This window comes from Coenobita brevimanus, chromosome 75, assembly GCF_032717465.1.
Source record: "Coenobita brevimanus isolate Jiangsu-jjx chromosome 75, ASM3271746v2, whole genome shotgun sequence".
In the NCBI taxonomy this organism is placed as follows: Eukaryota; Metazoa; Arthropoda; class Malacostraca; order Decapoda; family Coenobitidae; genus Coenobita; species Coenobita brevimanus.
The window spans coordinates 11,096,748-11,120,074 of record NC_137028.1 but is presented as its reverse complement, the minus strand read 5'-3'; the positions used below and the strand labels follow the sequence as shown (position 1 = coordinate 11,120,074).

Sequence of the window (23,327 nt, the reverse complement as noted above, 5' to 3'; positions counted from 1 at the left end):
ACTAAACATTAGCAGAGCTTTTAATGCCATCCCCACCACAGCCTCAGAAACATGCAGAATAACACAAAAAGATGGCTGGTAAACTATTTAGTAGGCAGATGCACATATGTAACATTTACCGGTCAGTAACTGAACACCAGAAACTTTACAAACGGCATCTCTCAAGGATATGTTTTGTCCCCTACACTCTGTAATCTATGCATGTACGACACACCCACATTCTACACACCACAAATACACAGAGCTTCCAATGCAGACAGCATAACAAATGTACACACCAAAACACAATCACAGCCACGCACATCCTCCAATATTACCTCAACACATTACATGAATGGTTCACCACAAACAGAGTCACAATAGCTCCAGCCAAATCTACAGTGACTTTTCTCACAAACTGGACAGCAAAACATAGTCCCATTCCACAGCTCACCATAAACAACACTCCCCCCCCCCTCCACCCACCTACCCACACACACACGGGGATGGAAAATATTATAATAAGAAAAGATCTGAATGAAGAAGAAAGAGAAGTTTTAAAATCATTAAAGGAAGGAGTAAAGGAAAAAAATGATAGGAGGACAGAGGAAGAATGTAATACTTTTTTTTGGAGAGTATTGGATATGAAAGTAAGGAAGTGGTATTTAAGGAAATAGAAGTGAAGGAAACTAAGGGGGATGGCTGTGAAAGATCAGAAGTTGAGGAAGTGGTACGGACAGAGAGTAGGAGAGAAGAGGGTATTAAAAACATCAAAAATAATTTGAAGGTGATATATACTAATGTTGATGGTTTCATATCGACAAGGATTGAAATTAACGATTTCTTGAGAGAACATGAACCTGATGTCATGTGCTTTGTAGAGACCAAATTAAGAGAAGATATTGATGTTCATTTGGGAGATGGTAAATACAAACTGTGGAGAAAAGACAGAAAAGAAAAAAAGGGAGGAGGAGTGATGATAGCAGTGAAGAACAACATAAATGTAGATACTGTGGAAATGGGAGAAGGCAGGGCTGAAGTGATATATATGAAATTAGAAACTGGAGAGAATGTTAAGAGAGATATGGGGGTAGTGTATGTTCTCCCAAAGACGAGAGCATTGAAGGATGACGAATACCATGAGATGTTGTCAGATATGGCTAGCTATTTGCAAAAAATAATTGAGAAAAGCAATAATATAATTTTGGTGGGTGACTTTAACTGTAAAGAGGTGAACTGGGAGGAATGGTACTCGGGAGGCGGCGAGGATTCATGGGGCACTATGTTATTAAATATAATAATGAATAATGTGATGACGCAATGGGTCAAAGAAGAGACACGGTTTCAAGGTGAGGACACACCAGCAAGGTTAGATTTACTGTTCACCAAAGAACCCGATGTAATAGAATCATTGAAATATCTCTGTCCTTTAGGAAAAAGTGATCACGTGGTCATTGAGTTCCAGATGTTAATAGGGAACGTCGAGCCAAGAGACGAGCTTCATAGACAGGGAAGATACAACTTTGGGAAAGCAGATTTTACAGGATTGAGAAACTTTTTTGAAAATGCAGATTGGAGAAAATTCTGAGAAACAAGAGAGATACAGAGGAAGTGGGATATCTTTCTAGACCTCTATAATTTGGGAGTAGAAAAATTTGTACCAAGAGTAAGAGGGAAGGAAAACAGGAAAAAGGAGTGGTTTAATAAAAGGTGTATGATAGCAAAAAAAAGAGAGAGATAAGGCGTGGAACACTTGGAGAAAGAGAGGTAACAACAGAACAAAGGAAGAATATAAAAGAACAAGAAATGAATACCCAAGAATACGTAGAGAAGAAGAAAAGAATTTTGAAAAATGTATAATAGACAAATGCAAGGATGAACCCAAACTGTTTTATAGATTTGTTAATGGCAAACTGAAACAAAAGGAAGGAATCACCAAATTGAAAGTAGAAGGAGAGGTCTTTAAGGATGCGGCAATGCAAGCAGAAATAATAAACAAACGTTTCCAGTCAGTTTTCACTAAAGAAAAGGAACTTGTCGAAAGGGAGGGAGTGATTAGAAATGTTCCAGTGATAAAAGATATAAAAGTGGAGGTACAGGAAGTGTATAAATTACTGGAAACTCAAGATGTAAGGAAAGCCCCAGGACCTGATAGAATTTCTAATTGGGTACTGAAGGAGTGCAGAGAACAACTGGCGGATAAAATTCACAGTTTAATCGTATGCTCACTGGAAGAGGAGAAAGTCCCACAAGAATGGAAGAGGGCGAATGTGGTACCAATTTACAAGGGAGGAAACAGGGAAGAACCCCTGAATTATAGACCAGTGTCTCTAACCAGCATGGTCGCAAAATTGTGTGAGAGAATCCTGAAAGACTGATGGATAAAATATCTGGAAGAGATGAATATTTTGGCTGAATGTCAGTTTGGATTCAGAAGTGGAAGGTCATGTGTTTCTAACTTGTTGAGCTTTTACTCAAGAGCGATTGACGTGGTACAGGAGAGAGATGGTTGGGTGGATTGTGTGTACTTAGAGAAGGCCTTTGACAAGGTACCTCATAAGAGATTAATATGGATACTAGAATATATAGGAGGACTGAATGGGAAACTTCTGGAATGGATGAGAGACTTTTTGAGAGACAGACAAATGAGGACAGTAATAAAGGATAGGATGTCTGGATGGAGTGAAGTAACAAGTAGAGTCCCTCAAGGCTCGGTGTTGGTGCCAGTAATGTTCCTGATTTACGTAAATGATATGGTAGATGGAGTGAACAGTTATGCAAGTCTGTTTGCTGATGATGTAAAGATCTTGAGGAAGGTAGAGGTCGAGGAGGATTGTAAAATACTGCAGGAGGATTTGGATAGGATACACAATTGGAGCCGGACGTGGGAAATGAAATTTAATGTAAAGAAATGTAAAATATTGGAAATGGATAAAAGTACCAGGAGGCCATCACTGAATTATTTGTTGGGTAATGAATTAATCACAAAAATGAGAGAAGAGAAAGATTTGGGAGTGCTGGTCCAAGATAGTTTGTCACCAGAAAAGCACATTAACAAGATAGTTGGAGAGACTTATAAACTCTTGACTAACATAAGGGTAGCATTTCGTTATATGGATGAGGAGATGATGAAAAAATTGATAGTGGCCATGATCCGCCCCAGGTTAGAATATGCAGCGGTAGTGTGGTCCCCACACAAAAAGAAAGATATAAACAAGATTGAGAGAATACAAAGAACAGCAACCAAGATGGTCCCCAGTCTGACAGACCTGTCATACAGAGAGAGGCTGGAAAAACTGGATTTGCCTTCCTTAGAGGAAAGGAGAAAAAGGGGAGACATGATTGCAGTGTTCAGGACCATGGTGGGAGTAGATAAAATTGACAAAGAAGATCTGTTTGTATGAGATAAGAGAGCAACAAGAGGACACGGAATGAAATTGAAAAAGTCAAGCTGCTTGAAGGATATCAAGAAATATAGCTTTCCTTACAGAAGTATGGACTTATGGAATAGCCTGGACAAAGAGATCATCCAGTCTAAAAACTTAAACGAGTTTAAAGCTAAATTTGACATTGAGAAACAGCGACGGAAACCCATGAGCATAGTACATTCCGTGCATATCACAATTAGGTATATTAGGTAAATACTTAAATATTTGGAACGACTTAGACAAAGAGGTGGTGCATGAGAAAAACATTCATGTGTGTAAAGGTAGACTTGATAAATGTGGATATGGAGACAGGACAACACGAGCATTGCTCAATTCCTGTATACTACAAATAGGTAAATACAAATAGGTAAATGCACACACACACACACAGTCCTTGATGTAACATACATCAGTGTCCTTTAAACAACACATCACAAGCATTAAAAATAAATTAACACCAAGACTCAACACCCTAAGGTCACTTGCCTGTACAGCATTCAAACACAACAAAGAAACCACCACTGCAGTATACAAACAATATATATGTTCAGTGATGAATTATGCAAGCCCTGCTTGGGCTTCTAACCTCACCAGAACACACTGCAATATCCTACAGAACATACAGAACAAGGCCCTACAAATGATCACGGGCTGCACAGCTGCTACACCTAATGACCACCAACACCAAGAAACCAAATTCTGCAAAGTCAAGATCATCTGGACATGAGATGCACACAGATTGTTACAGCAGCCTCCAAAAACCCACACCATCCACAACACTACATTGCAACACATCCACACACACCAAGGAACATCAAAACAACACTCAGCACATGATACCATACACAAATAATGTCATCTCTACCTCCCCCTCCCTTGCCCACCTCAAACCAGTTTCTAGAAGCATATCTATGCTTAGATCTCTCGCCATTCCATTCACTCACACAAAGACAACACACAACTGGATGCACAGCCTCCTGATATCCACCTTTCTGAATCCGACCTCCCTCATGAGGACAGGGTCCACCTGGCCAGGCTGAGATTTGGGTATCATCCAGGCCTCGTGAGTTATCAGAAGAGGCTGAATGACCCCATCGCTGATGCCTGTCCAGGATGTAACACAGCACCCCATACTATTAAGCACATTTTGGAAGACTGCATTGCACATAATCGCCTGTGCCAACAACACAACATACACTCCTTGAGAGCTGTGTGGGAAAGCCCGGTCTTGGCCGTGGCCTTCCTTAGGGACTCGGCGGTTTGGTCAGACTGCTGAGGTTACAACTACTACTACTAGTACTCGTACTACTTAAAGAACATTTATCTTTTCTCAGGCTGACATCTGGTCACTAGGATGCACAGTTGTTGAGATGGCTACAGGAAAGCCTCCCTTCATTGAGCTTGGGTCTCCAGAAGCTGCAATGTTCAAAGTAAGTGCATGTTGACCTGCTTCAGAAAACTATTAGAAAAATAATACGCCATCTGAATGTTGGCTGATTATTTTCCACCCTGTTCTACCTGTTTGGGGGCACCATTAAGAAGAGGTGTCAAACCACTTTTGAATGACCGATAAATGATGACAAAGACTTTGAGAGTCAGAGAGCTGAATAGAGTGCATATTCTTTCTTGTCTCCAGTTTTGTTATCATATGAGGCTTAAAGACATTCCTTGAGGTCATCATTGTTTCCTCTTAGGGTGTCCTCACTGAGTAAAGGGAGAGTTTGGGTCAAAAAAACATTTTCTTTTATTCTGAGAGATGTGGAGACACCAGACACTTTCCAACCTTGCCTATGTTGGTCACATTAATTACTGTACAAGGGCATAGAAAACAGTTCCTTCAGTATTGTGGTATCATATAACTATACTTGTTGAGGTTCCTTTCAAATACCAGGAATTAAAAAAAAAAATCTGCTGACCTTAAAATCCTTTGGAAAAGTTTTTCTGCCTGTACAGCATTTCAGTGTTATGAAACACCCAAACCTCAGCTTTCTATTGAAGGCTCAGGATGAGTCTCCTAGACCACCATATAGCATTATATGATGGTTGGAAAGGGTTTACATCTCCATGTGTCACTGTGAGTAATAATTTACACACACACACACACACACACACACACACACACACACACACACACACACACACACACACACACACACACACACACACACACACACACACACACAGTGTTTTATTGAAGACAGTGTTTTATTGGAGAGTCATGGATCAGAAATTAAGGAAGTGGTACTGGCAGAGAGAAGGAGAAAAGAAGGTATGAAAAACATGAAAAAGAATTGGAAGGTGGCATATACTGATGTCGATGGTTTAATATCGGCAATGATAGAAATCAATGATTTTTTTTAGGGTACATGAACTTGATGTTGTGTGCTTTGTAGAGACCAAATTAAGAGAAGATATTGATGTTTATATGGGAGATGGTAAATACAAACTGTGGAGAAAAGACAGAAAAGAAAAAACGGGAGGAGGGGTGATGATAGCCGTGAAGAACAACATAATTGTAGATACCGTGGAAATGGGAGAAGGCAGGGCCGAAGTGATAAATATGAAATTAGAAACTGGAGAGAATAGTAAGAGAGATATGGCAGTGGTGTATGTTCCCCCCAAGACAAGAGCATGGAGTGATGATAAATACCAGGAAATGTTGTCAGACATGGCTAGCTATTTACAGAAAATGATTGAGAAAAGTAACAATATAATTTTAATGGGTGACTTCAATTGTAAAGAGGTGAACTGGGAGGAATGGTACTCAGGAGGCTGCAAAGATTCATGGGGCACTACATTATTAAATGTAACAATGAACAATGTTATGATGCAATGGGTCAAAGAAGAGACATGGTTCCGAGGAGAGGACACACCAGCAAGACTAGACTTACTATTTACCAAAGAACCCGATGTAGTAGAATCCTTGGATTATCTGTGTCCTATTGGAAAAAGTGATCATGTGGTCTTTGAGTTCCAGTTGATAACAGGGAACGTGGAGCCAAGAGACGAGCTTTATGGGCAGGGAAGATACAACTTTGGGAAAGCAAACTTTACAGGATTGAGAAAATTTTCTGAAAATTCAGAGAAACAAGAGAGATACAGAGGAAGTGGGATATTTTTCTAGGCTTCTGTAATTCGGGAGTGGAAAAATTTGTCAAGAGTAAGGGGGAAAGAAAACAGAAAAAAGAAGTGGTTTAATAGAAGGTGTATGATAGCAGAAAAAGAGAGAGATAAGGCGTGGAACAATTGAAGAAAGAAAGGTAACAATAGAACAAAGGAAGAGTATAAATGAACTAGAAATGATTACACAAAAATACGTGGAGACGAAGAAAGGAATTTCGAAGAAGGTATAATAGACAAATGTAATGATGAACCCAAACTGTTTTATAGATTTGTCAATGGCAAACTGAAACAAAAAGAAGGAATCACCAAACTGAAAGTAAAAGGAGAGGTCTATAAAGATGTGGCAATGCAAGCAGAAATAGTGAACAAATGTTTCCAGTCAGTTTTCACTAATGAAAGTGAGTTTGTGGAAGGGGAGGGAACGACTAGAAATGTAGTGATAAAAGATATAAAAGTGGAAGTACAGGAAGTGCATAAATTACTGGAAACTCAAGATGTAAGGAAAGCCCCTGGACCAGATGGAATTTCTAATTGGGTACTGAAGGAATGCAGAACACAACTGGCGGATAAGATTCACAGTTTAATTGTGTGTTTGCTGGAAGAGGGGAAAGTGCCTCAAGAATGGAAGAGGACAAATGTGGTACCAATTTATAAGGGAGGAAACAGGGAAGAACCCCTGAATTTATAGACCTGTGTCCCAAACCAGCATGGTCGCAAAATTGTGCGAAAGAATTCTGAAAGATAGATGGGTAAAATATCTGGAAGAGATGAATATTTTGGCTGAATGTCAGTTTGGATTTTGAAGTGGAAGGTCATGTGTGTCCAACTTGCTGAGTTTTTACTCGAGCGATTGACGTGCTACAGGAGAGAGATGGTTGGGTGGATTGTGTGTACTGTATTTAGATTTGGAGAAGGCCTTCAGCAAGGTACCCCATACAAGACTAATGTGGAAACTAGAGCATATAGGAGGACTGAAGGGGATCCTCCTGGAATGGATGAGAGACAAACAAATGAGTACAGTAATAAAGAATAGGATGTCTGGATGGAGGGAAGTAACAAGTGGAGTCCCACAGGGCTCGGTGTTGATGCCAGTAATGTTCCTGATTTATGTAAATGATATGGTAGATGGAGTGAACAGTTATGCAAGTCTGTTTGCTGATGATGCAAAGATCATGAGGAAGGAAGAGGTTGAGGAGGATTGTAAAATGCTGCAGGAGGATCTGGATAGGATACACGATTGGAGCCGGATGTGGGAAATGAAACTTAATGCAAAGAAATGTAAAATATTGGAAATGGTTAAAAGTACCAAGAGGCCATCATTGAATTATTTGATGGGTAATGAACCAATCACAAAAGCAAGAGATGAGAAAGGCTTGGGAGTGCTGGTCCAGGATAGTTTGTCACCTGAAAAACACATAAACAAGGCAGTTAGAGACGTATAAACTCTTGACTAATATAAGAGTTTCTTTTCATTATATGGATGAGGAGATGGTGAAAAAACTGATAGTGGCCATGATTCGCCCCAGGTTAGAATATGCAGCAGTAGTGTGGTCCCCACACAAAAAGAAAGATATAAACAAGATTCAGAGAATACAAAGAACAGCAACCAAAATGGTCCCCAGTCTGGCAGATCTGTCTTATAGGGAGAGGTTGGAAAAGCTGGATTTGCCTTCCTTAGAAGAAAGGAGAAAGAGAGGAAACATGATTGCAGTGTTCAGGACCATGATGGGAGTAAATAAAATTGACAAAGAAGATCTGTTTTTATGGGATAAAAGAGTAACAAAAGGACACGGAATGAAACTCAAGAAACCAAGCTGCTTGAAGGATATCAAGAAATATAGTTTTCCTTATAGATGTATAGATCTGTGGAATAGTCTGGACAAAGAGATCATCCAGTCTAAAAACTTAAACGAGTTTAAAGTTAAATTTGACTTACTGAGAAACAGAGACGAGACCCCACGAGCGTAGCTCATTTCCTGTATATCACAATTAAATAAATACACACACACACACACACACACATGTATTATTTATATTAAGGGATAACACTGGTAAATACCCGTATTGTGTGATCATATGCATTCTGAACTATGTTGTGATAGATTATGAAGTGTGACAAAGCCTCTTACGTTCCCAGGGAACTGATGTTAATTGTTTGTACTTAATATCCTTTTTATTCAAAGTGGTGTGGATGTGGATGTAATAGGAAGCATTATGAGGAACACACCGAGGTGGTTTGGCCATGTAGAGAGGATGGAGGGTGAAAGACTGATGAAGAGAGTGTTTGTGAGTGATGTGGAGGGGGGAAGAGGGAGGGGGAGTCCGAGGATGAGATGGAGGGATGGGGTGGAGAGGTATATGAGAGAGGGGGATGTAAGTTGGGAGCAGGGCAGTGAAATGGCGGGGGACAGGGCGACGTGGAGGCGTTTTGTTTGTGGCCACCCCAAATGGGATTGAGGTGTCTGGCAATAGATAGATAGATAGACTGAAAGTAACAAATTCCAAATATATGAATATTAAGCCCATCTGTATTTGTACATCATTGTGTACTTATGCCTCTTTGAAGTTTGTATAGTTATATATATATATATATATATACATAGATGCATATCTATCTATCTATCTGTCTGTCTGTTATCTATCCATCTATCTTTCTATCAGTCTATCCATCTATCTGTTTGTCTATATATATATACATATATATACAGTAAATCCTCGTTTTTTGCTGCTTGGATGTTCCGCTAAAACCGCGCGAAACGTGAAATGTTGAAGTGTGAAGTTAAGAATCAGTGGGAAAAATAGAGGAGCATTCCAGTGGGACATGTACCTGCCTTATCAAATAGTACTATAACACCAAACAGGCCCTACCCAAAATCAAATGAAGAGTGTTTACTAGTGCTAAAACAGCATAACACAATAAACATGTTGCTGAAAAGACATTAAAACTGTTATAAAGAGCTGCAACACCAAAAATCTTCACCGGAAATAAAATGAAAGCTGGCTTGAGTGGCAAGTGAAGGTGTGTTGAGGGTGGATGGGATAGGAAAAACTGCCACTTTTCACCAGATTATTTAATTTTCGACATCAAAGTCAGGTAACTAAACCCTGATCATTTTATGTGCCTTTGTCAGTAAAAGGAAGGGAGAAATTATAACATTATTTCACTCACTGCTGCAAGGAAGAGAGGCTGTAATATAGTCAAATAGAATAAAAAATTGGTGGGCTGAGTCTACCATCTCTGTATTGGGATGGTTATTAGTCTTTTCTTCCTTAAATGTCGATAAGTTTATTTTACATCCACTGCAGGTATTTGTCCATCAAAACAAAAATAAATAGTGTTACGAGAAACATGTAACGATTCTGTTAAGAAATAGTAGCACGACACGGCTAAAGATCACAAACAATAACAAACTCACACGTGTCTACTGCTCAGCTGGACCTGCTATGTATTCACGACGTGGCTGAACCTCATACGATCATCAACAGTAACAAACTCACGTGTGTCTACTGCCGCACTGGACCTGCTCTAAAAAGATCATGGAAAAGTATTGCATAGAAAAATAGACAGTGCCTAGACTGAGCATCAGCACTCATCTTCTGCTGAGTGTCTGCTGCCGGCTGGGAGGATCGAATTGTGGGGAAAATCACGAATTGTGAGACAACTCGGAGACTTTTTTCTTGTGCGAAAAACGAGGTGTCGAAGTAAAATGTGTCCAAATACGAGGACTTACTATATATATATATATGTACCTAGGAGGAAAATATGGAAGCTGAAAAACCAAGTAGTAAGGGATGCCTTCTATAGCGAGTTGAGGAGAGTGGTGGCTGAACAGGGAGCTGTAGACAGAGGCGTTAATGAACAGTACAGAACCCTCAAGAACAATTTCTTGAGAGTTACTGATGTAACATGCGGCTGGACAAGAGGACCACCAAGACATAAAATAACTTGGTGGTGGGATGAGGGTGTAGAAGCTGCAATTAAGGAGAAAAGAAGGCTTTTCTGGGAATGGAAGAAGGGTGGTAGCAAAGAGGAATATTTGGCTGCCAAGCGTAGGACTAGAAGAAAGGTATACAGGGCAAAGTCTGAGTCACAGAGACAATTACTTGATAACCTAAATCATGGGGAAAGGAAAAATATATTTAGGGTGGCAGGTCGGGTGAAGAGGGATAATCGGGATAACATAGGTGAGCAGTGTGTGAAGAATGATGAAGGAAGGGTAGTGGTGAACAGTGAGGATATTTAAGATGCATGGAGAGAGCATTATAACCGGTTGTTGAATGAGGAGTTTGACTGGGACAGGGAAGGTTTGGAGCCAGCAGATCCAGTGTCTGGCCCTTGGCCTTTGATTGATACTGCTACTGTGAGTGAGGCAATAGGCAGGATGAGGGTGGGGAAGGCAGCAGGTGTGTCTGGGTTGACTGCCGAAATCCTAATGGCCTCAGGCGATATAGGGGTGAGTTTAGTCACTGACCTGATAAATAGGATTATTTATGAGTGTGTTGTCCCAGATGATTGGCTGAAGAGTGTAATTGTAAATGTGTATAAAGGGAAGGGTGATGCCCTGGAAAGAGGAAATTATAGAGGTATAAAGCTTTTAGATCAGATAATGAAGGTAATGGAGAGAGTTTTAGAAGGTATGATAAGAGAGAGAGTGAATATTGATGAGATGCAGTTTGGGTTTATGCCAGGTAGGGGGACCACTGATGCCATATTCATTGTTCGACAGCTTCAGGAAAAATATATTGGTAGGAGAAGGGATCTTTATTTTGTTTTTGTTGATTTGGAAAAGGCCTTTGACAGAGTCCCTAGAGAGGTGGTGAAGTGGGCAATGAGAAAGCTTGGCTTGGAGGAGTGGCTGGTTAGGGTGGTTATGGCCATGTATGTGGGTGCTCACACCCAGGTGAGAGTGAATGGAGATTTGAGTGATGAGTTTTCCATGAATGTCGGTGTGCATCAGGGGTCAGTCTTGAGTCCCATGTTGTTTATCATGGTACTTGAAGTCCTTTCACGTGACTTTAGAAACGGACTCCCATGGGAGTTGTTGTATGCTGATGATTCGGTGTTGATTGCAGAGAATGAAAGGGAGGCGGAGGAAAGGTTTACGAAGTGGAGGGATGGTATGGGGCAAAAGGGTTTAAGGATAAATGCAGATAAAACAAAAGTGATGATATCTAGGGTTGGTGGCGGTACTGTCATAGACGATGGAGAGTGGCCATGTGCAGTTTGCCACAAGGGCGTGGGAAGTAATTCCATCTTGTGCGGTGTGTGTGGTAAATGGGTGCATAAGAGATGTAGTGGTATCAGAGGTAGACTGCGAGATAATGCTGATTTTATGTGTACGGCGTGCCAGGGTGAGCAGGTGGAGATTGTCAGACGTGAAAGGATTGAACTTGCTGGTGAATCTCTTGAGTGTGTGGAAGAGTTTTGTTATTTGGGAGACATGTTGTGTGCTGGAGGTGGGGCTGGAGCTAGCTCTGTGGCTAGGGTGAGGTTTGGTTGGAAGAAGTTCAGGGAGCTCTTGCCTCTCCTGACATTGAGAGGGCTTTCCCTACATGCTAAGGGGTCTTTGTATGCAGCATGTGTTAGGAGTGTAATGCTGTATGGCAGTGAGACCTGGGCAGTGAAGGAGGAAGATATTTGCCGGCTCAGACGTACAGAAATGACAATGATTAGGTGGATGTGCAGTGCGTCCCTGCGTCCAAGGCCTGGAGGGGCTGGGTTTACAATGGAAGAGTTGAGAGGTAGGATGGGACTGGAGTGTATTGGTGTTGTGATGAGGACAGGTAGATTGAGGTGGTTTGGACATGTGGAGAGGATGGGGGATGATAATTGGGTGGGGAAGGTGAGAGGTGTTAATATTGGGGGTGCGGTTATGATGGGTAGACCGAGAAAGACATGGGACGAGGTCATTAAATGTGACCTTCGGGTTAAGGGACTGAACAGGGAGGCTGCAATGGATCGTGCAGCATGGAGAGCCACCATTAGGTGACCAAGGCCGACACATGGAAGTACGTTGGAACCTTTATAAACGAAACGATATATATATATATCTTCATCATCATCATCATTATCATCATGAGCCATTTGAGTATCCACTGCAGGAGTGGCCTATCCCAACCGAAGTAGGGACGATACAGCCAATTAATCTCTACCAAGTGGCTTAGGCTGTCTAGTAGAGATTGTATGTAGGGTGAGAAGTGCTTGTAAGTGTGATTGTAGTGTTGTAGTGGCTTTGGATGTGCATGTAGTTTGTGAACCAAGTGTAATCAGCCAGCGCAAGCCGAATGGGTGCAAACATATTTTACAGTATGTAACACTTGTTCAACCACAGCACCCCTTGTGTCCACCAATGCAGTACATGACCGGGAGAACACTTCCAAAGTTTAGTATACAGTGCTCGTCAGAAATATCAAGCTTCCTGCGTCCCTCCTACGAAACAAACCTTTCAACATTGAAAAAACATATAAATAATGCATTTTATTTACCTTTAGTGCATTTTAGGGTATCCTTTACGCTTCTTCACAGACCTGAGACGTCTTGGAGTGAAAGGGCGCGGTTCCTCAGGTGCTGGAGGGGTATTTTGTCCCAGGAGTCACGAATGGCGGCTTCCAGCTTAGGCAGAGAGCTCACGTTCTTCACTTGGAGATTCTTTACGAGGTCCCAGAGTTTTCAATCGGGTTGAGGTCTGGGCTATTTCCTGGCCAGTCTTTCATAAATGATACCTCGCAGTCACGAAGCCAATTGGTGACCGATTTGGCCTTGTGAGCAGGTGCACCGTCCTGCTGAAACACTCGTGCAGCTGTTAGCTCGAAGGAGTCTGGTAAATGATCACACAGAAGCTTCAGGTAAACATCCTGATTCACTCTGCAGTTCTTGGGAAGCACAACAAGCTTCCCCAAACCTTGACCAGAAAACAACTTCATATCATGAGTGAATCAGGATGTGCGCACAGACACCTCACCAAACACTTCCGGGTTGCTCTCCTTTATTTTCCTTGCACTCACATGAGGATTAGACTCCATTGCACGTTTTAAAACATTAACAGACCTTGGAGAAGTTTTCGTAGGCCTACCAAACCGCGGTTTCTTTGTGGGAACGTCACCACTGTTTTTCACTCGAAACCGCGCGCACCACCTACTCACTGTTGATCGAGCCACACCAACCAGTTCACTAATTTCCTTTGGTTTTTTGGCCTGCCTCCTTTAGAGCAATGATCTGGGATATGATTTCACTCGATAGTTCACGGGTAGGTGCCATAACAAAGTGGCAAAAGCCAAAACACTGCGGGACACTCGGTAAAAAAGGGTGCAAAAAGAGAGGGAGACGCGACGGAGTTCCTCTCTCTCAGGCAGCCCGTGGGCAACTGAGGCGGGAACCAACCAGCACATCAGAAGGCCTCAGGCTACCGTGACGTCATGCTAGCACCGCAAACTTGTGGCTCAGTTTTTACTACCAAAAATGGGTGATTCTTTTTTGGCCATAAGTATTGCGCACCCGGCGGTAGGTGCTCGATAATTTTGACGAGCACTGTGTATATATACTGTATATATATATATATATATATATATATATCATCATCATCATCATCATCATCATCATCATCATCATCCAATCCTATGTCGCCCCACAGAGTAGCGTAGGAACCCGGGGCTAGGCAAGTTGGTCCTGACATTTAAGATGAGAGTGACCAGCCTCACTCATCCCTGAGTGGCATTACATGAGCAATCAACCCCAACCATCCCTTGGATATAAACCTTCACCGGCTCAATCCGATTGGACTGCAATAATTACCCACTATACCACCAGGCGCCAAAATTTGGTTGTATGGTTACCACCCAGCGTAGTAAATGGTTTATATACATATACAGTAATCCCTTCACTTTCTAATGTAAATGAGCCAAAAGTATGTCCGGAAAGTGGTCCCGTGTGGAAAGTGGGCCCCAGCCTCCTGGACTTGTACTTATGGACCCTAACCTACCCTGACTTAGAAGAACACCTATACAACTCCCTCTGGACATGCATAGCACCTATTTAAGACCCAAGTCACACCAATAAGGGACATAAAAGACTGAAATAAATACAAAATAACCAGAGAATGAGGTTTAGAGATGAGTTTATACAATATTAAACATTCTGGGTACTTACAACAAGTCCCTGGCTCCTGGACTGGTACTGATGGACTCTAACCTAGCCTAATTCAGAAAAACACCTCCCTACTGCACATGCATAGCACCGAAGACCCTGTTCACACCAATAAGAGACATAAAAGAGTGAAATGAGATTTTAGAGGTAAGTATGAAAAATACAGTACAATATGAAACATTCTGGGTACTTACAACAAGTCCCTGGCCATCTCGATGAATAACCTGCCTCCTCTCAGACTCTGACAGTAAAAAGGAGTACCTGAAGCACCTGCAGTACACTGTACATGAAATCTTGCACTGAACTTAGTTTTTGCACTCCTAATTCCGTTCTCTTAACACTGCGCACTCTAGTCTTACTTGCGCTCCATTGCACCTTAACCCCTTAACCACGAGGTGTCACTTTTGTGACGCTTGGGAGCAAGGGATCATACCACGGGGCGTCACTTTTGTGATTCTGTGGTATTTTGAATTCGCCCGGGCTTTCAAGTGGTGGCTTGTATCATCTATCAGTACTGCCAATGTCCAACACTAGTCAGCACTCCTAATCTCATATGTACTCCCATCTATTGTTGACAATTTAGCCATTTCTCCCTGTTCTTGACTCCCCTCCTTACCTCCCCTCCATTACCCTCTCCTCTCGCCTGCCCGGCCGTGCTACGCTAAGTAAATCTTCCCTGGAATTTTCCACTGATTTCATCCATTGAAATAATCCCGATGCCCTATTCTTATACCAAATAATATATACCAAAAAGAAATAAGGTAAGTGAGAGTGCCATACACCTGGAATTGGCTAATTATCACCTGACAACACCTCACGTGCACTCGTTCGCTAATGTTCGCTGTTTATTTCCCCTTGAAATATGCCGTATAATCTATTCTTGTAATAAAAATATAAATAAGAAAGGAAGGGAGAAACCTAAGTGATATTTACATTCACCTGGAACTACCTAATTATTGCAGGCCACCACACTGTATTCTACACTAAGCAAATCTTCCCTGGAATTTTCCACTGATTTCATCCATTGAAATAAGCCCTATGCCCTATTCTTATACCAAATAATATATACCAAAAAGAAATAAGGTAAGTGATAGTGCCATACACCTGGAATTGGCTAATTATCACCTGACAACACCTCATGTGCACTCATTCGCTAATTTTTGCTGTTTATTTCCCCTTGAAATATGCCGTATAATCTATTCTCGTAATAAACATATATATAAGGAGGGAAGGGAGAAGCCTAAGTGATATTTACATTCACCTGGAACTAAATAATTTATAATGCATTGTCTAGATTTCCTGCCAATCATTTCATAGCTATATATTAGCAGCTCTCTCGAGGCTGACGTTGGCAGTAATTCATTCTCCCCGGCCCAGCAGTATCAGTTTACTGTCGTCTTTCAAGGTGACAGTACATCGGATTCGCTCCTGCTAACTTCCGCTGCTTTTTAGCCCCATGCAAAGGGCCCTGTGACCTCTACCCGCTACTAAACCTCGTGTGGAAAGAGGTAAAGGGCTGACAATTGATAGATCGTGACTACGATCTTTCTGGTGAGTAAAACAGTGCAAGTGGAATTGTAAATAATGTGTAAATAATGTGTAAACAGCAAGTGAAAGCAGTGAATGTACAGTAAATATAAGTGAACAGTGGAAAATAGTTTTATAAGTTACTTCAAGTGACAGTGCGTAACACAGTGTAGTGGATGTTGGAGTGGCCCTGGTGAGAGAGGTAGTGTTTGGAAACTCCCTGTACTGTTGTTTGCAGATGATACTGTGTTGTTGAGTGAGGACGAAGGGGAGCTGCAAGGCTTGGTGGATGAGTTTGAGAGAGTGTGTAAGAAACGGAATCTAAGGGTGAATGTAGGGAAGGGTAAAGTGATGGTCTTTGAGAGAGGTGAAGTCAGTGAATGTACAGCGAGGTTGGATGGTGAGGAATTGGAAAATGTGAGTACGTTTAAGTACTTGGGTAGTGTGATGAGTAAGGATGGAGGTTTGGAGGGTGAAGTGCTTGAAAGAGTACAGCAGGGAAGAAAGGTTGCTGGTTCTTTGAAAGCAGTGATAAGAAACAGGGAAGTGAGCATGGAAGTGAAAAAGTTACTACATGACAGTATTGTGATACCAACTCTAACGTATGGAAGTGAAGCTTGGACGTTGTTGGAAGGACACAAGTCGAGAGTGAGAGCAGTGGAAATGAGTTATTTAAGAGGAGCCTGTGGAGTCACATGGAGAGACAGGCTGACGAATGAGGATATAAAGGAGCGTTGTGGTGTTGATGTGGATGTGATAGGAAGCGTTATGAGGAACACACTGAGGTGGTTTGGCCATGTGGAGAGGATGGAGGGTGAAAGACTGATGAAAAGAGTGTATGTGAGTGAGGTGGAGGGGGAAAGAGGGAGGGGGAGGCCAAGGATGAGATGGAGAGATAGGGTGGAGAGGTATATGAGAGAGAGGGGTTTGAGTTGGGAGCAGGAGAGTGAAATGGCGGGGGACAGGGCGACGTTGAGGCGATTTGTTTGTGGCCACCCCAAACGGGATTGAGGCGTCTGGCAATAGATAGATAGATAAATAATGTAAATAAAATAGAGAACATAAATAGAAATGTAAATGAGTAGTATTATAAGAATACGAGTATATATACTAGGAGTAATGAAAGTGAAAGTTTCACTCTAGCATGTATGAATACTATGAGTTATGAGAGTGAAGGTGAAAGTGACATTCACTCTCAACGCTTGTATACAGGACGAGAAAGTGAATGCTATGTATTTTACTGAAAGAGAAATTGAACCCCTACAGTGACAATAAACTACTATTACTGAAAGAAACTTATGGATAAAGACTGTAGATATATATAGGTGTTATATAGTAATAGAAATATAAACTGTGAGTGTTTTTATGAATAATAAATGACAGAACACCAGCGATGAACGATGTCAAGTGGGAAGGTCATACGCCCTCGTAATTTTCATTGCTTTCACAGTGTTTTTTTTTTTTTTTAGTATGGATTCCAGACTATTTGAGAATCATAGAATAGTGTTTCTAGTGATAATATCAGGCTGTGGTAATCATGTTATGGGTTGTCGGGAAGTGTAAAGTGGAGACTTCGTTACCAAACTTCAGAGGTCTCCACAAGTCCTACGGTACTCGACGAAGGCTCAGCAAACACCCCAGGAGAAAGCTGAAGGTATATGCCATAAGCATATGTTGATTTTAATATTCTAGGTCTAATAACTGATTTTTGGCAAATATTTTTAGAGAGTCTGTCGGAGGCAAATATGCCCGCGGGAGCCACAAGAAAAAGCAAAACAAGCCCACGATTAAGGGGGTAATGAAATAAGTGTTGCACTCTGCACTTAAGTCTTTGCACTCATAAATCCATTTTCTTAACATTTCGCACTCTAGTGTAATTTGCTCTCCATTGAACGTCAATAAAATCAGTGTTGCACTCTGCACGTAAGTCTTTGCACTCAGAATTCTAATTTCTTAACACTGCGCACTGTTTTTTTCACTGCACAACAGTATAATTCGTGTGTGGTCTAGTGGTGAATTCTTGCTGTTTATTCATTGTCAGAGTCTGAGAGTAGCTGATGCAGGTGGCCTAGGGGTGCGTCACTGGGACAGGGTGAAAGGACTACCCACTGCAGATGACTCTGAAGAGAGGCGCAAACTCACGTCCATTGGTGACTCCACCGTGCCTGATGTGCTGGGCTGTGGCTCGGAGGATGAGGAGCTGTCTTGGGGCGGAAATGGTGTGGAGCCAGGGCTTCGCACAGTGGTGGTCAGGGGTCTGAAAAAGCTGTCAATGGTTGATTGACGCAAGGAACGACAATTTTGGCAATTGATGATGCGCTGCCTGAAAGCGCACACTTCTTCCACAAGTCCCAAGTGCCCCATCTCCCTGTCGCAGTCCGGGTGTTCCAGGTAATCAAGAATGAGCTCTACGTGTTCCCAGAGTGCGCTCAGCTTGGGGATGGCTGGAGTAGTGTCACGCTGAGAGGAATCTGCATCATCGTCGCCGTCCTTGTCGGAATCTTCAAGTTGGGTACTGACACCTGCAACTGAAGATGTGATCTTGATATCAGGCAAGGTCTGATACCCAGGATCGCCCTCGTTGTCATCCAACTACTCACGCACTTCATCCACATCAACATCATCGCCATGCGCACGTAGACGTGCATGGAAGTCATCCACGTCAGAACCTAGGAAATTGTGCTCCACATCCATTCCAAGAAGCAGACGAGACCAACCATTTTCTAGAGTCTTGACAGGAATTTCCTTCCATGCACTGGCCCAGTTGTAAATTGCAGTCTTGATGTTGTAGAGGCTAATTTTTTCCAAAGTCCGCCGGCCTCATGTGTCTCGCCCCTCTCTGTGCTCGTCCTTGAGAACAACCATCACCTTGTCCAAAAACTTCCTTCGGTACAGCCTCTTCGTTGCCACGATCACTCCTTGGTCTGTTGGTTGGATGAGAGCAGTCGTATTAGGTGGCATGAACATGCACCTAATTCGCCCATTCTCAGCCACCAAGTCCTTGTCACACGGGTGAGAAGGTGCATTATCCAAGAGAAGGAGGGCCTTTACCTGGTCGCATGGGATTCCCAGTGTCTTTGTCTAGTAATTGATGACCTCCTTGACGAAATGGCAGTGAAACCAGTCTTTGAAGATCTGGGCAGTGAACCATGCCTTCACAGAATGGTACCAAACGACAGGAAGAACATCCATCACCCACGAAGACACCGAGGCTGCTTTGCACGGCCAACAATAACGGGCTTGAGCTGGTGCATGCCGTTAGCATTGGCACAACACAAAGTAGTTATCTGTTGCTTGCAGAGCTTGCAGCCAGGTACACGCTTCTCCGTCTTCTCGGCTAGAGTGTTCATTGGCAAAGAGCGATAGAATAAACCAGTTTCATCAGCATTGTAGACTTGACCGAGAGTGAGGCCTTCCCTGTCAATCAAGCCCTTCACTTTGTGCCGAAACTCCTCTACTCCATCCTCGTTGGCATCCAAAGTTTCGCCATGAGACATATGGTTGGTAAGACCATGTCATAACTTGAATGCGATGAGCCAACCCTCGGATGCTTTGAAGTCATGGGCATTGTGAAGCCTTGCTAACTTCTCAGCAGCAGCCTTCAGCTCCGTTCCACGCACCAGCACACGAGCAGCACATTGCTGTCGATACCAAATCAACGTGGAACGGTCGACTTCAGCATACCATGGAGTAAACATCATCTTCCTCTCCACATTGCGTTTGTTCTTCGACGAGAAGTCAGCAGTGTACTGCATGAGTTTGTTTCGGGATCTCTTGATATCAGACAAAGTAGATCGGGCCAGGTTGAATTCATGGAGGATGTGTGAGGTTGACCATTTCGCGTCCACCTTGTCCAATATCTCCCTCTTCTTCTCCAGAGTCAAAACCACTCTCTTCCTCTTCTCACGTGGTAGGGCCATCATCACACACACCAACAAGAGGCAGGAGAGCCTGCAGCAAGTAGGGCACCACCTCAAAAGCAAGCACATGGGCGGCCATGATGACGAGCGTGCACACACAACAATAGACGGGCGGTAAGTGCGGAGGATGCAGGGGTGCTCTAGCGGACGGTGGTGGAACTACACAGCAAAACACACATGGTCCGCGCCGTGCGCCAAGTTCAAATTACGAGGGGAAAAAAATCAGATTTTTTCTAATTTTTTGCTATTTTTGGGCAATTTTGGGAATATTAAATCCTGGAACCAAATTGTCCAGTACATGGGGTGTCTGGAAAGTGGTCATCCGGATAGTACAGGGATTACTGTATTTTGAAAGCCTGATGAATGGGAATAAAGAGAGCAGATCCACTGTAAATATGATTGGGGGGCTGTGCAGAGAAGGAATGCAGTGCCAAGAAACATGACATTAGCACAGGTGAAGAGCGCTGTGAAATGGCTGAAACTGGGAAAGCAGCTGGAGTTGATGAGGTGTATGCAGAAATGATTAAGTGTAGTGGAGAGAGGAGAATGAAGTACTTGTTGCAGTTATGTAAGAAGGCATGGATGAGTGAAACTGTGCCAGCAGAGTGAAAGAACGCAGTGATTGTACCCCTGTACAAAAATGAAGGTAAGAGAATTCGGTGCAAGAATTGTCATGGCATAGGTTTATTGAGTGTTGTAGGGAAGGTATATGGAAGAATTATTATAGATAAAGTAACAGAGATATCATTAGTCCTACTGAGTGATGAACAGGATTGCTTTAGGAGTGGCAGAGGATGTGTGGATCAAATATTTGCAGTCAGGCAGATAATGGAGAAGGCTTGTGAGAAGGACTATAGGGTGTTTGTGGAATTTATGGATCTTGAAAAAGCATATGACATAGTAGACAGAGAAGTATTGTTGAAGGTTTTGTGCATGTACGGTATAGATGGTATGCTGCTAGGTGCCATCAAGAGTTTTTATGATGGTAATGAGGCATGTGTAAGGATAAATGGGCATCTACGTGAATGGTTCACGATCATTGTGGGTTTGTGACAAGGTTGTGTGATGTCCCCATGGTTGTTCAATATATATACGAGTGGGGTGATGAGAGAAGTAAACACATGAGCAGTGGAGAGAGGGATGGCGTTGGTAATGAATGGTTATGGATGGAATATCTCAAATTTGTTGTATACTGCTGATGCAGTGCTACTTGCAAATACCGGACAATAACTTGGTAGACTAGTGCAGTTTTGCTGATTTCTGTGAGCATCATCCCTTGAGGGTAAATATAGAAAAGAGTAAAGTGATGGTAATCGAGAGAGAAGGTGACTCCCAGTGTGATGTTACAATGAATGGAGAGAGACTGGAATAGGTGAGAGAGTTCAAATACCTGGGTACAGTAATAGAAAAGAGAGGAAAATGTACCAAAGAAGTGGAAAGTAGAGTGACACAAGGAAGGAAAGTAACTGGTGCTATGAAGACCTAGATAAGAAACAGGCTTGAGTGTTTCAGCTGCACAAGGCTTACCTGATGGAGTGTTAGTGCCAACTTTAACATGTGGGTGTGAGATTATGGTGTAGCATGAGAATGAAAAGTCAAGAGTGAGAGCAAGCAGTCAGGGATGCTTTCTAGAGCAAAATGAGGAGAGCGTTGTCTGAACAGGGAGCTGTTGACAGAGACGTTGATGAACAGTATAGATCCCTCAAAAACAACCTCTTGAGAGTTACTCATGCAGTATGCAGTTTGATAAGAGGCCCACCAAGACATAAAGTAACTTGGTGGTGGGATGCGGATGTAGAATCTGCAGTTAAGGAGACAAAAAGGCTTTTGTGGGAATGGAAGTAGAGTGGTAACAAACAGGAGTACTTGGCTGCCAAGCGTAGGGCAGGAAGAGAGGTATACAGGGTGAAGTCTGATTCACAGAGACTTTTACTTGATAACCTAACTCATGTGGGAAGGAAGGATATGATATTTATGGTGGCAAATCAGGTGATGAAGGATAATTGGGATATTATAGGTGAGCAGTGTGTGAGGAATGATGAAGGATAGGTAGTGGTGAACAGTGGGGATATTAAAGATACATGGAGAGAGCATTATAGCCGGTTGTTGAATGAGGAGTTTGACTGGAACAGGGAAGGTTTGGAGCCAGCAACTCCAGTGTTTGATCTTTGGCCTTTGGTTGATGCTGCTACTGTGAGTGAGGCAATATCCAGAATGCAGGTGGGGAAGGCAGCAGGTGTGTCTGGTTTGACTGCTGAAATGTTGAAGGCATCAGGAGATATCGGAGTGAGGTTAGTCACTGACCTGATAAATATGATTATATATGAGTGTGTTGTCCTAGATGATTGGCTGAAGAATGTAATTGTAAATGTGTACAAAGGGAAGCGTGATGCCTGGAAAGAGGAAATTATAGAGGTATAAAGCTTTTAGATCAGATAATGAAAGAAGTGGAGAGAGTTCTAGAGGGTATGATTAGAGAAAGAGTTAATATTGATGAGATACAGTTTGGATTTATGCCAGGGGAACCACTGATGCCATGTTCATTGTTTGACAGCTTCAGGAAAAATATGTAGGAAAGAAAGTGGAACTGTTCTTTGTTTTTGTTGACTTGGAGAAGGCCTTTGACAGAGCCCCTAGAGAAGTGGTGAAGTGGGCAATAGAAAGCTCGAGATGGAGGAGTGGCTGGTTAGGATGGTTATGGCCATGTATGTGGGTGCTCGCGCTCAGGTAAGAGTGATGGAGATTTGAGTGATGAGTTTTCCATGAATGTTGGTGTGCATCATGGGTCAGTTTTGAGTCTCTTGTTGTTTATCATGGTACTTGTTGCCCTCTCACATGACATCAGAAATGGACTCCTCTGGGAGATGTTGTATGATAATGATTTGGTGTTGATTGCTGAGAATGAGAGAGAGGTGGAGGAAAGATTTAGGAAATGGAAAGAGCACATGCAGATAAAACAAATGCTTAAGAGTGCATGCAGATAAAACAAAAGTGATGATATCTAAGGTTAGTTTCAGTACTGTCAAAGAAGAGGGAGAGTGGCCATGTGCAGTTTGCCACAAGGGCGTGGGAAGCAATTCCATCTTGTGCAGTGTTTGTGATATGTGGATGCATAAGAAATGTAGTGGCATCAGAGGTAGACTGTGAGTTAATGCTGATTTTTTGTGTGCAGCATGTTGGGTAAAGCATGTGGAGATTGTCAGGCGT

The 23,327-nt window shown here is 42.4% G+C and overlaps 1 protein-coding gene across 1 annotated transcript in view; it reads left to right on the top strand.

The window, feature by feature from the left end:
- Window positions 1-23,327, top strand: part of Ask1 (apoptotic signal-regulating kinase 1) — a 450,944-nt gene that overhangs the window by 231,181 nt on the left and 196,436 nt on the right. The window contains exon 16 of the mRNA XM_080278838.1: window positions 4,742-4,837. Coding sequence (XP_080134964.1) covers window positions 4,742-4,837 — 96 coding nt within the window. The remainder of the gene's footprint in view (window positions 1-4,741; window positions 4,838-23,327) is intronic.